At 45.7% G+C, this 14,434-nt stretch overlaps 1 protein-coding gene across 4 annotated transcripts in view; it reads right to left on the reverse strand.

Annotated features, from left to right (window-relative positions):
• ralgapa2 (Ral GTPase activating protein catalytic subunit alpha 2) overlaps positions 1-14,434 on the reverse strand; it is a 462,100-nt gene that overhangs the window by 262,311 nt on the left and 185,355 nt on the right. For 3 of the 4 annotated variants that reach the window (XM_033026194.1, XM_033026193.1, XM_033026191.1), the window contains exons 9-10: positions 12,717-12,916; positions 8,322-8,555 (exon numbers count right to left, since the gene is read on the reverse strand). In XM_033026194.1, coding sequence (XP_032882085.1) covers positions 8,322-8,555; positions 12,717-12,916 — 434 coding nt within the window. The remainder of the gene's footprint in view (positions 1-8,321; positions 8,556-12,716; positions 12,917-14,434) is intronic. The other variant, XM_033026192.1, reaches the window with a different exon arrangement.

Genomic DNA, 14,434 nt, shown 5'->3' on the forward strand with positions numbered 1-14,434 from the left:
TGCAATAGTCCAGTCGGGAGGAGATGAAGGCATGGATGAGTCTTTCAGCAGCGGGAGGTGTGAGAGAGGGTCTGAGTTTGGCGATGTTGCGGAGGTGAAAGAAGGAGGTTTTAATGACATGGCAGATGTGAGGCTCAAGGGAGAGGGTGGAATCAAAGATCACGCCAAGGTTGCGGGCCTGGGGAGATGGGGAGACAATGCTGCCGTCGATGGTGAGAGTGGGGTTATTGATTTTGCTGAGTGTGGATTTGGAGCCTATGAGGAGGAATTCTGTCTTATCGCTGTTGAGTTTGAGGAAGTTATGTTGCATCCAGGTTTTTATAGCTGACAAACAGGAGTTGATATGGGAGAGGGGGGGGGGGGTTGTGGGGGGATTTGGTGCCGAGGTAGATCTGGGTGTCATCAGCGTAACAGTGGAAGTCCAGGTTGAAGTGGCGGAGTATCTGACCAAGGGGGAGGATGTAGATGATGAAGAGGAGGGGGCCGAGTACGGAGCCTTGGGGAACGCCTTGAGTGACTGTGGCTGTAGCAGAGGTGTGGTTATGGAGAGAGATGAAGTGGGATCTGTTGGAAAGGTAGGAACGGAGCCAGCTGAGTGCAGAGCCTTCAATGCCGAGGTCTTTGAGTCTGGTGAGCAGGATGTTATGGTTCACTGTATCGAAGGCTGCGCTCAGGTCGAGGAGGATGAGGATGTTGAGGGAACCAGTGTCAGCAGAGGTGAGGAGGTCGTTGAGGACTTTGAGGAGAGCAGTTTCTGTGCTATGGAGGGGGCGAAAGCCAGATTGGAGGGGTTCAAGTAGGTTATACGCAAGGAGGTGGGAATGAAGTTGTGACGCAACGATACGCTCCAGGGTTTTTGAAAGAAAGGGGAGGTTTGAGATTGGGCGGTAGTTAATGAGAGAGGAGGGATCAAGACCAGGTTTCTTTAAGATTGGTGTGACAGCAGCAGTTTTGAAAGCGGAGGGGACAATTCCTTGGGACAATGAGGAGTTGAAAAGATTAGTGAGGTAGGGGCAGAGAACGGGGAGGCAGGACTTCAGCAGGGGAGTGGGGAGAGGGTCGAGGGAGCAGGTAGTGGGTTTGGAAGAGCTGATGAGTTTGGAGATTTCAGTAGGGGTGACCAGGTCAAACTGGGAGAGGAAGCAGTGTGGAGGAGGGGTAAGGAGGTCAGTGGAGTTGTTGAAAGGAGGGGCCTTGGTAGGTGTTGAAGTAGATGCTGGGGAGTCGGGTACAGGGGATAAAGATTGATAGATGGTGCTGATTTTATCAGCGAAAAAGTGGAGGAATGAGTTGCAGAGATCCAGAGTAGAGGTAGGGAGAGTGTTGGCTCGAGGCTTGAGGAGGTTGCCCACTGTGGAGAAGAGGGTTCTGTGGTTTAGGCAGGGGTCGGTGAATATGGAGGAGAGGTAGGCAGATTTTGCAGCAATGAGGGCATCTTTGTAGTTAGTTTGTAAGCTTCAAGGTGGACTGTGAGAGATGATTTCTTTGTGAGTCGTTCAAGTCAGCGACCAGTCTGTTTCAGCTTACGAAGTGCAGGTGTGTACCAGGGTGAAGATGTGTTGAAAGTTACGGTTCTTGTTTTGAGGGGGGCCATAGTGTTAAGGGAGGTAGACAAGGTGGAGTTGAGATGGTTTTTGAGATCATCAGGTGAGATATGGGTTGAGTCCAGGGGGAGAGTGGTGGAGAGCAGGTCAGAGAGATGGTGGGGATCAATGGATTTTAGATTACGGAAGGTGATTTCTCGGAGGAAGCGGGGGCGAGGTGTAGGAGAAGGGATGGTGAACCGTATAAGCCTATGATCAGAGAGGGGGAAGAGGCATGGATGGAGGTCGAGTACCAGTTGATTTGTGGAGCAGACCAGGTCAAGGATGTGATCTTTGTCATGGGTGGGAAAGGTGACGTGCTGAGTGAGAGAGAAGTTGTCAAGTAAAAAGGCGAATTCAGATGCGTGCTTGCAGGTGGGGGAGTCCATATGAATATTTAAGTCACCAAGTAGCAGCAGACGTATTGTGTATTGACGTTAAGATGTATTGTGTGTGTTTTGGTGCTTTTTATTGGTATGACTGTATGGCAAATCAAATTTCTCGTATGTTGCAAAACATACTTGGCTAATAAAGTATGATTATGATGATTAATGAAGAAATGTAAATACGTTTACTATAATAAACACAAAGTTTCAGCAGAAACCCTTAATTCCAAGACTTTGAACAAGTTGTAGACTTGATTCCACTGAAATGCTGCTCATCTGAATCATCCTACTAGAAACATAGAAAATAGGTGCAGGAGTAGGCCATTCGGCCCTTCGAGCCTGCACCGCCATACAATATGATCATGGCTGATCATCCAACTCAGTATCCTGTACCTGCCTTCTCTCCATACCCCCTGATCCCTTTAGCCACAAGGGCCACATCTAACTCCCTCTTAAATATAGCCAATGAACTGGCCTCAACTACCTTCTGTGGTAGAGGATTCCAGAGATTCACCACTCTCTGTGTGAAAAATGTTTTTCTCATCTCGGTCCTAAAAGATTTCCCCCTTATCCTTAAACTGTGACCCCCTTGTTCTGGACTTCCCCAACATCGGGAACAATCTTCCTGCATCTAGCCTGTCCAACCACTTAAGAATTTTGTAAGTTTCTATAAGATCCCCCCTCAATCTTCTAAATTCTAGCGAGTACAAGCCGAGTTTATCCAGTCTTTCTTCATATGGAAGTCCTGACATCCCAGGAATCAGTCTGGTGAACCTTCTCTGTGCTTCCTCTATGGCAAGAATGTCTTTCCTCACATTAGGAGACCAAAACTGTACGCAATACTCCAAGTGTGGTCTCACCAAGACCCTGTACAACTGCAGTAGAACCTCCCTGCTCCTATACTCAAATCCTTTTGCTATGAAGGCTAACATACCATTCGCTTTCTTCACTGCCTGCTGCTCCTGCATGGCTACTTTCAATGACTGGTGTACCATGACACCCAGGTCTCGTTGCATCTCCCCTTTTCCTAATCGGCCACCATTCAGATAATAGTCTACTTTCCTGTTTTTGCCACCAAAGTGGATAACCTCACATTTATCCACATTATACTGCATCTGCCATGCATTTATCCACATTATACTGCATCTGCCAGTATAACCAGACAGCAATGTGGAGCTGCTATCTCCCTCTTTGGTGACCCTTGGACTTTCCTAGCATGCAACAAAATCTTTTCACTGTACCTCGGTGCATGTGACAATAAACTAAACTGAACTCATTTGCACCAAGTTAATATACGCTGAGAACACGTCAGGTTATAAAAAAAATAGTATTTTCCATCAGGGCACAGAAGGATGAAAGCTTTTTCAATTTCATTATTTCCCACCTTCATCGCTGACCTAATAAGTGCAATGAAGATGAGCACTGTTCATCTTATTGATGAAATCTGCTTGACAGATGGTTACTTTCCCATTTTATGCAGACAGGACTGTATTCAAGGTTGACGATGTGTTCAATCCTAAAATGCCCCCAATTTATTGATTACAATTCAGCAGAATACAAATTCTTTCAGCTGTGAATCAACATTTATTATGCAGATGTTTGTAGACTATATTATCCCAAATTAAATAATTAGTATTCAGAACAGATACTATATTTTATTCATGACATTTTTAAATCGACTAGCATGCCACACAATTCAATTTGCATAGTCCCCTATATTTATCTGCTCACTATGAATTCAGTAACTGGTAGAATATCAATAAATAAACGAGGAAAGGGGCCCAACTATCATCAAATACACTAGTCCATTAATGCCTTTCCTTATACAGGTGCACAACCTTTTATCCGAAAGCCTTGGGACCAGACACTTTTCGTAATTCAGAATTTGTCGGTCTTCGGAATGGAAATTTTTTAGCGTAGATTTTAATGGCTGGCTCAGTGGTAGAGTGCTCGGCTCATATCCGCAAGGTCGCGAGTTTGCGCCTTGATCCCGGCAGTTACTCGAAGAGTTTGAGTCTTCAATGTAGTTTTTTCTTGCAGAATAAATGTTTGTATGAAATGCTGTGTAGGAGAGGTGTACTGACTGTGTGGGCAGAACTTTGGAAGTGATTGCCCACCAGTCTAAAAAGCCGCTGTGTCTCCCTGTCCCTGGGATAGCAGGGGGCGATCAAACAGCACAATACCCCCCTCCCCCTCCAACTCCAGAGGAATCTGCTCCCCGATGGGCCGCTACGGCGACAAGTGGCAGTTTGTCCACAGCCCGAGCTGCGCCCCCTCATCCGCCACCCCAAGAACAAGACGTACCTTGCACGCCATCAGCTTCTGCCCCTACGTGTTCCTCTGGAGTTGGAGCGGGGCTGGGCTGGAGTTGCTGCTGGCTGTGGGTCTCTGGGATCTCCGTGCTTGCAGTGGGCCTGGGGGTCGGTGGGCGGCGGTGGAGCTGTGGACCTACGGACCTACCTCCGTGGAGCTAGCCAGCTTCGGAGCGTGGAGAGCTGCGGGGGCGAGCTGCTGCGACCCGACTCCGGTGGATGGTGACACCGGGAGCTCGCGGGTCCCCGGTGGGAGACTGCTTTGCGGGGCACCAGCAGCGGCGACTTCTCCCGCCCGAATTACGGGGTTGAGAGTGACCTGGAGGGGGGCCTTATAACGCCCGGCGCGGCTGTAAATTGCCGCGGACTTGCTAGCGCCCGCCGGGGGCTCCAACATCAAGACCCGGGGCAGGGCCCTACATCGCCCGGCGTGGCTTTGAGTGGCCGCGGACTTGCTAGCGCCCGCCGGGGGCTTTAACCTCGACTTCGGGAGAGGAATGGAGAGCAGGGGAGAGACAAGTCTTTGCCTTCCATCACAGTGAGGAGGAGACTCACTGTGATGGATGTTTATGTGAATTGAATTGTGTTGGTGTGTGTCTTGGTTCTTTTTTTGTATGGCTGCAGAAACCAAATTTCATTTGAACCTCATGTGAGGTTCAAATGACAAATAAAAGGTATTGTTATTATTGTATTGTATTGGTGTCCCGTTGGTCCTGACGTCTCCGGCCACCCCCCTGGACTGGAGCTGAGACTGGGAACTGTACCGCCCTTGCCCCCTCCCTCTGCAACTGCAAACAACCTCACTCTCCTGCAAGGGCGGTACAGTTCCCGGAGGATGGCAGGTGGCCGGAGACGTCAGGACCAACAGGAACCCGCTCCCCGATGGGCCCCTACGACGCCCCGAGCTGCGCCCCGTCATCCGCAACCCAGGTTCCTCTGTAGTTGGAGTGGGGCTGGGCTGGGCTGCTGTTGGCTGTGGGTCTCTGGGTTCTCCGTGCTTGCGGTGGGCCTGGTGGTCGGTGTCCAATTGGTCCTGACGTCTCCGGTGACTGGCACGGTCCTGCTGCAATCGCCGACGTGAAGACAGTGCAAAGCCCCCGCGCCGGTGCAATGGGCGGGGAGCTGGAGAGGGGAGGGAAGGGGTCACACACATGGCCGGGAAGCAGAGGGGCGTAGGTGGGGTGAAACTGAAGGGAGCGACAATCTGCACTGTGTATCGTGAGTCTACCGTGGGAACTTTTTAACTCAGCGGGCAGGCAGCAGCATATTGTCAATTATTAACCCTCCCGCGCAATATACCCTCACCTTCTCTTTTATGAATGGGGATTTAGTTCCCCTTTCTTCGAGGACCGACCGGAGGTTCCGCTGTCACCTCTGCGGGCCGCCCTCTGTGAACGTTTTCAAGGACCTTTCTTCAAGGACCGAAAAAATGGCCGCTATTCGGACGTTTTCGTTATTTGGATCTTCGGATAAAAGGTTGTGCACCTGTAGCTGCAAATACATTTGTTTTCCAGGTTGACAATTAACTCCAATGTCTGCAATCACTGTAGGGGGCGCTGTCCTGTGCACGGCTGCCCAGCCAGCAGCTGTCTGTCTTTTCATCTTTTTATTTTTTATTTTAGTTAGTTAAGTGTTTTGTTTGGAGGTCTAGACTTTTTTATGTGGGGGGGGGGGGGAAGGGGGAAGCTACCTTTCAGGGTCCCTACCTGGTCGGAGAGGCAGCTTTTCTCCGGGCTGCAGCTTCGACCCGTCCTCGCGGCCTACCAGCGGGCCTGGTGCGGCGTTTCCTGTCGGGGACCGCCCAGAACCTCGGCTTCGGCGGCGGCACAGCGCTGGAGCGCTATCGCGGAGCGGGCGATGCCTTGCCCGGGTCGCCGCGCTGGAGCTCCGGTGAGCTGAAGATCGCTGAGGAAAACATCGCGGAGCTGCGGGACTGTGGAGCGACCAGCTGCGGGCGGCGGCGCTGAACTTTACACCGGGAGCCTGGGATCTCTAGATGAGATCGCCAGTGGTGGAGCTCCAACCGGCGCGGCCTTGTTGGCTTTGGAAGCCGCGGCCTCCAGTACGGAAGCGGCCATTCCAGGGTTCCCAAGCCGCTGAGAGGACTCTCCCGACGCCGGAGCAACATCACCCGGCAAGAACGGCCTGGAACATCGGGCCTCCGTAGAGGCAACTGTGGAGGCCTCAATAGGCCCGACTATGGGTGAACTGGGGTTGGGGACTGGACTTTGTGCCTTCCCTCATAATGGGAACCATTGTGGGGGGATGTTCTTTATGTTTAAAACTCTTATTAATGTTATGTCTGTATTCCTTCTTTGTGTGCTGCAAAATGGCAAGAAGCATTTCACTTCACTACACCTAGGTGTATGTGAATGTGACCAATAAAATACCTTTGATACCTTTGAAAGGTGAATAGGCCAACAATTTGTCCTCAGTATAAATTTACCAAGCCTGATATTTGGAATTATTAGGAGTGGAAATTAAGATTTGCAGGAAAGGACAAAGCCAAAGAAGCTAGCAGAAATTGTAAACTTATTCAGAACTTTAAAAATGTATAGTTTCATATAAAATATGCATCAGATAATATTGAGTAAAATGTCATCAAATGGTGCATTTATATGGATGTTTCACCGTATCATTTATCATTTGTATTAATTAGGATGAATTTGATTGGTGGAATGAAACTAGGTTTTGTTAAAAGATCATTGCCTTCATGCATTAATTCTTTCCCTGCCTCGAGAGACATCTAAACTGATCCTACATTTGGTATTTTTTATATTTTTATTTCGAGCATGCATGATATTTTACTTTCATGCTGTGGTATTTATTGCACGCTTGTAGAATCCCAGTGTACATTTAGAATCAAGCGTGTTGCATAAGGGTCACATTAAGGCCAGTCTTGCTGGATGTGACAGCTTCCCTTGCGGGCCTAACTATCGTCAAATACACTAGTCCATTAATGTCTCTCAGGCCTAAGGAACTGGAGAAGCTGGTTCACCAAATGAGACACAAAGTGCTGGAGTAACCCAGCGTTTCAGGGTCCCGGCCAGAAAAATCACTTATCCACGTTCTCCAAACAAGTGTTTTTATTACTCAAGTCACAAAAATATAGGAAATAAGAAGAGGTTATTTAGTTCATCGTCAGCTCCATTATTCAATAAGATTATGGCTAGCCATCCATATTAATAACTAATGTATTTGCAGACAGTCCAACAAGGGGATACATCCTGTCCATATCCAGTCCATCAAACACGACAGAGTAAGGCAAATGTCAATTAGATTCTCTCTCAATATTCTAAATTCTAGTGAATACAAACCTAGTCCATCAAATTTCTCCTAATAACAGTCGTAACTTTCCAGAAATCAATTTGATTAAATCATCTGAAATTGCATTCCAATATCATGAAGGCAGCAAATTATTTAGTTTTTGTTACATTTAAATCCACTCTCTTACTCTCGCAGTTAGTGCAAATAAACACTGTTCCTCCATTCATATATCATGATGCTGAAAGTCTCCATCCAATTCAGCACATTGAGAAACACAAATAACTCTCAATCCACCAGGACCTCTCAACAGTCCATTGCTAGCATTGAAAGTCACGCAGGCCCTTTTTCAATCCTCACTCTCAATCTCCAGCAGAACAACCTGAAACCTGAAGCAGCTTGAAATGTTGGTTAAAACTCAGACATCGCAAGTATGCATCATTTAAAAAACCCCAAACAATGAAATTGAAACTTTGATTATAATCTATAAAGTGCACCCATTCAAATAATGACTGACGTGGACAACTGATCTACAAGTTAAAATGAATATCTTGTTTAATAAATTACTGTGGAAATCATGAACAAACTATGGAACACAAAACTGACCAATCCATAAAGGAAGCAAGCAACACAAACTGTGCATTTGTCACCTGCCTTTAACATCAACAAATGATAGTTGGTGCTCTCAAATTACACTGGATAGTCTAAAAAAATTTAGTAAGAACATAGTAAGTCATATTTTTGGGAATTACTATTTATTAAATACATTCACTTACCTGGTGAAAAACTTCATTGATAAAATTCACATTTGCTTGAGATGAAAGTAGTACTCGCTGAACCATATCATAAACTGGCCGATGTTCCTCTTCAATGCTACAGGTACTGGAACAACTGAGTCTTCTGTCAGATAGTGTACTGCTATTGGAGTGAGATCGATCCTGCTCAGTGGATCCATTTGTTTCCAATTCAGTGGCTTTCTCTTGACCTGATGGGTTGGCAGTCACTGACTGCTAATTAAGTTTAAAAAAAAGTTTAATTTAATTAACGCAATGGAAATAGAGCATGCCTTCTCCTCAGACACAAAATAGTCTTGAACTATGCATGAAGATAACATATTGTAGAACTCTCTTCTTCTGGTACACTTGGTACATGGGTTGTGCAGGACTAGCTGATCTTCTGGATGTTATTCGGAATAAAACTTCAGCACATATTTATTTCACAATTTTTAACATATTACACGGTAGATAAATATATTTTCTAGTGAACCCGTTTTAAGAAAATGTGGGAACCAGGGCCCAGTGAGTCGGATGGTAGATTATTAGAGTTTTTCTATGCTAACAATTTGTATTTGCTCCAATAAAGTTTAGTTTAGTTTAGACATACAGCGCGGAAACAGGCCCTTCGGCCCACCGAGTCCGCACTGACCAGCGATCCCCGCACATTAACACTATTCTACACACACTAGGGACAATTTACAATTACACTAAGCCAATTAACCTACAAACCTGTACATCTTTGGAGTGTGGGGGGAGGACATTGCAGCTCCCGGGAAAACCAACGCTGGTCATGGGGAGAACGCACAAACACCACACAGACAGCACCCATAGACAGGATTGAACCAGGGTCCTTGGCACTGTAAGGCAGCAACTCTACCGCTGCACCACCATGCCGCCTAACATAATATAATTAATGGGACTGGCTCAGTGAGGGAAGCTCAGGATTAGATTGGATTTAAAGAATGATTTTTCATTAGTACAAATGTAACACGCAAATATAAATTTAATTATGCATAATCATGATGGGATTTATCCCAGGTTATTGAGAGATGCAAGAAAAGAGATTGCAGGAGCCTTGATGAAGATCTTTGCATTTTCTCTAGCCACTGGCGAGATAGATCCTAGTGGATTAGATAGTAGCTAATGTTGAAGATAGACGCAAAATGCTGGAGTAACTCAGCGGGACAGGCAGCATCTCTGGAGAGAAGGAATGGGTGACGTTTTGGGTCGACACCCTCCTTCAGACTGCGTCAGCAGTTCTTTCCTACACATAGTAGCTAATGTTGTTCCTTTGTTTAAGAGGGGAAGTCAATAAAATCCAGGGAATATGGGCTGGTGAGTCTCACAACAGTGGAACAGAAACTGTAGGAGCCATTCATGCTTAGGCTAGTTACTGTTGGCATATTTTATTATTTTCTCTAGATATTTATTGCCAAATTATTTTGAATGCTTGGCGGTGGGCTTTTGATACGTAGATGAACGTTACATATATCTACTGGAGAGGGAGTGGCCAGATCAGACTGGAGCAGTTTTTACCAGATCAGATAGTAAGAACGGAAAGCTCCAATTTGTATATGAATAAAGAGAATCTGGTATGTTCATTTCTTTGTCTGTACAACTACTTTAATAAAGAATCAATTAAACTGGAAAGAACGACTGGAGGATTCGTTTTTGTTCGCGTCTGGGTAAGTTCTACTCCTCCTGCCTGTGTAGGGACGGAAATGAAAAGCTGAAGCTTGGAAAAGTTTGAAATTGCCATCACAGAAACTATGAGGGAGGATTCTTCAGGATAGAAATTACTCCCATTTGAAAGAGAATGGGTTAATTACAAACCCACTGACTCACATGGCTACAAACCCACTGACTCACATGGCCTACAAACCCACTGACTCACATGGCTATCTGGACTACACGTCTTCCCACCCTGCCCCCTGTAAAGACTCCATCCCCTACTCCCAATTCCTCCGCCTACGCCGCATCTGTTCCCAGGATGAGACATTTCATACCAGGGCATCGGAAATGTCCTCGTTCTTCAGGGACCGGAGATTCCCCTCCGCCACCATAGATGAGGCTCACACCAGGGTCTCATCCATACCCCGTAACACTGCTCTCTCTCCCCATCCCCGCACACGCAACAAGGGCAGAGTCCCTCTGGTCCTCACCTTTCACCCCACCAGCCGGCAAATACAACACATAATCCTCCGCCATTTCCGCCACCTCCAACGTGACCCCACCACTCGCCACATCTTCCCATCTCCCCCCATGTCTGCCTTCCGCAAAGACCGCTCCCTCCGCAACTCCCTCGTCAATTCTTCCCTTCCCTCCCGCACCACCCCCTCCCCGGGCACTTTCCGTTGCAACCGCAAGAAATGCAACACCTGTCCCTTCACCTCCCCCCTCGACTCCATTCAAGGTCCCAAGCAGTCGTTCCAGGTGCGACAAAGGTTCACCTGTATCTCCTCCAACCTCATCTACTGCATCCGCTGCTCTAGATGTCAGCTGATTTACTACGGTGAGACCAAGCGTAGGTTGGGCGATCGTTTCGCCGAACACCTCCGCTCAGTCCGCAATAACCTACCTGACCTCCCGGTGGCTCAGCACTTCAACTCCCCCTCCCATTCCCAATCCGACCTCTCTGTCCTGGGTCTCCTTCATTGCCAGAGTGAGCAACAGCGGAAATTGGAGGAACAGCACCTCATATTCCGTCTGGGGACCTTGCGTCCTTATGGCATTAACATTGAATTCTCCCAATTTGGCTAGCCCTTGCTGTCTCCTCCCCTTCCTTAACCCTCTAGCTGTCTCCTCCCACCCTCCCATCCGCCCGCCCTCGGGCTCCTCCTCCTCCTCCCCTTTTCCTTCTTTCTTTCCCCACCCCCCATCAGTCTGAAGAAGGGTTTCGGCCCGAAACGTCGCCTATTTCCTTCGCTCCATAGATGCTGCTGCACCCGCTGAGTTTCCCCAGCAATTTTGTGTACCTTGGGTTAATTAAGGACAGTCAACGTGGCTTTGTATATGGCAGGTTGTGTCCTACTAACTTGATCAAGTTTTCTCAGGAGGTCATGAAAGAGATTGATTTCAGTCAGGTATTTGATAAAAGTCCCCCGATTTAGGCTGATCCATAAGATTAAGATGCACGGGATTAATAGTGTCTTAGTGTGTGGATTCGGAACAGGTTTACTGATAGAAGACAGAGTTAGCATTCATAGCAAAAGGATTTGAGTATAGAAGCAGGGAGGTTCTACTGCAGTTGTATAGCGTCTTGGTGAGACCACACCTGGAGTATTGCGTACAGTTTTGGTCTCCTAATCTTAGGAAAGACATTCTTGCCATAGAGGGAGTACAGAGAAGGTTCACCAGACTGATTCCTGGGATGTCAGGACTTTCATATGAAGAAAGACTGGATAGACTCGGCTTGTACTCGTTAGAATTTAGAAGATTGAGGGGGGATCTTATAGAAACTTACAAAATTCTTAAGGGGTTGGACAGGCTAGATGCAGGAAGATTGTTCCCGATGTTGAGGAAGTCCAGAACAAGGGGTCACAGTTTAAGGACAAGGGGGAAATCTTTTAGGACCGAGATGAGAAAAACATTTTTCACACAGAGAGTGGTGTATCTCTGGAATTCTCTGCCACAGAAGGTAGTTGGCTATATTTAAGAGGGAGTTAGATGTGGCCCTTGTGGCTAAAGGGATCAGGGGGCATGGAGAGAAGGCGGGTACAGGATACTGAGTTGGATGATCAGCCATGATCATATTGAATGGCGGTGCAGGCTCGAAGGGCCGAATGGCCTACTCCTGCACCTATTTTCTATGTTTCTATGATGAAAGGACGATATTTAGGTTGAAGGTCTGTGACCAGTGGAGTTCCACAGTGATGGTCTTGGCATCATGTTTGACACAAACATTGTGGCCGAAGGCCCTGTTCACGTTCTGTACTGTTCTATGTTCAATCAACAACAATTACTAATTTGTGTAATTGCTTATTTAATGTATAGCCTAAAACCTCACGAATCTGCCTTCATCCAGTTTTCATCTCAACTCCTTTCCAATGTAATCACCTGGCAGCTCAGGCCACTAATTTCAATCTATGTTTGATGATGAGCTCTTGAATGCTAGACAGCTTCTCACCTCCTTGTCACCTTCTCACTTCAGCTTGAAATTGAAAAAAAAACCAGAATAGATCCAGTTGTGGACTTGATAAGTATATTGAGCCGTGTTACACGACCAAACCGTGGGCTTTCATTGGGCAGGTAAATATGAAATCATCCTTGCAATTGTTGTTCAGATGACGCAATGTATTGAGAGTTCCACCACCAAAATGTATAAAATGAATGAATGAATGCATGTTGATATATATCATCAAAATGTTGATCCTAACATCATTTATATAAACATACCTGGATAATTTTTGGCAGCACTTCTCCACCATTCTTAGTGTTTTGACTTGAAGCAGTGTATTTCTTTTCCAGAAAAAAGGTCACAAGCCACTTAATAAATGCCACCCGAGCTGCCAAGTACTGGTCCCGTGTGCTGTAAATGCTTTCATTGTTTCGTGTTATATTAATATACAGTGGTTTTGGCCTCATTTGAGGAATTTCTGGTGAGCATAAATAAGAGAATCATATATTTGAACGTTATTAGCTTTTGACTGAACCTAAAAACAAAACCAAACATGTCTAAACTACAATCCATGAATTGAAAGACTACTTTTGAAAATGAAAATAACCGTGTGGTGATTAAACCTTAATAAATCATTTCAATATTACATCACTAAATCCACATTCACTCTATTTACCATAATAAACCCTTGTGGTCTTGTTTTATTTTAAGTTACTTGACGTCGGTCAAATGGAATTATACCAAACGTCATGCCCACTTAAAGATCAGAGATTGCTACCAAAATACTGGCTTTGATGTTAACAGGGTTGGTGGGGAAATATTTTGATCAGGAACCCAGGAGGTCCGCATATTTTATGTCCCTTCAACTTCACTGCACAGGGCATTAGGCCATGTGGAAGTCAGGTTGATTTGCGGGTTGCTTTCAAGAAAACAGGGAACAAAAGCAACGTCAACAACTAATTATATTTATAAAACAAATGTTCCAGGGCATTTAACAGGAACCTGGGCAAGGAAAATCTGATACCGAGTCACAAAAGGTGATATTAGGCTGGGCTAAACGGTAAAAACTCAATCACGAATAGGTCTGAAGGACCATCTTAAAATAGGGAAATGATACATACAGAGAGGAATGACAAAATGTACAGACTTGGCAGCTAAATGCACGATGCCAATGCCACAGCAGTTAAATCTGGGAGCAATCATAAAACCAGCTAGAAGGTTAAGTACCAAGGATTCAAGGACATTGAGGATGACAGAGACAAGGTAAAGTGATGTGAAAGTGCACAAATATCTTGCCACGCGGGTTGACAACAAAAGTTACCATTTTTGTCCAGTAAAATCAAAGGGAATAGCAAACAACATAAAGAAGATTTACTAGATCAATCTGCAATACTTAACAAGAAAGAATGAACAGGAAAAAAAGGATTGCCAAAATGAGATTTCTTAAAAGCCATGCAATGGTTTGACTGGGAAAATATCGTGAGGGACAGGAGCTAAGGGACATGAAAACAACATGATCATTCACAAATCCACTATGAAATTCTCAAACACTTTCATGCCCGAGTGGTGAAAGAGGCAAACTCGCTAACATATGTGGGGTAAAGGCAAACTGTATTTAAGGGAGGCTAGATGAACCAAAAGGCAAATGATCTAGGATATGGTGATGAGATTTGCGATGGAAAAGTAGAAAATAAGCACTGGTGTGAACTAGCTGGGTCAGGTATCTCTACTCTGTGATGTAAACATCACCTTATTTTTAAATTTTTCTATTTGCTTAAAAACAAACCAAAACCGGTTTGGTGGCCGAGTTTCCACAAGGCAGAGCAAGTGAAGCCAACCTGAAGCAGTAATTTAGAACAGCCTGCTCATTCTATATTCAAATGTTTAGCCAACCTGCTTCATTACATCAAGCCTAGAAATTGACGGGGAATCAGTTTTTACAAATATTTCAGTTAGGTCATTTATAAACAAAGATAGATCACCTCACCAAGACAGA

The sequence above is a fragment of the Amblyraja radiata genome, chromosome 8 (genome assembly GCF_010909765.2).
Source record: "Amblyraja radiata isolate CabotCenter1 chromosome 8, sAmbRad1.1.pri, whole genome shotgun sequence".
Lineage (NCBI taxonomy): Eukaryota > Metazoa > Chordata > Chondrichthyes > Rajiformes > Rajidae > Amblyraja > Amblyraja radiata.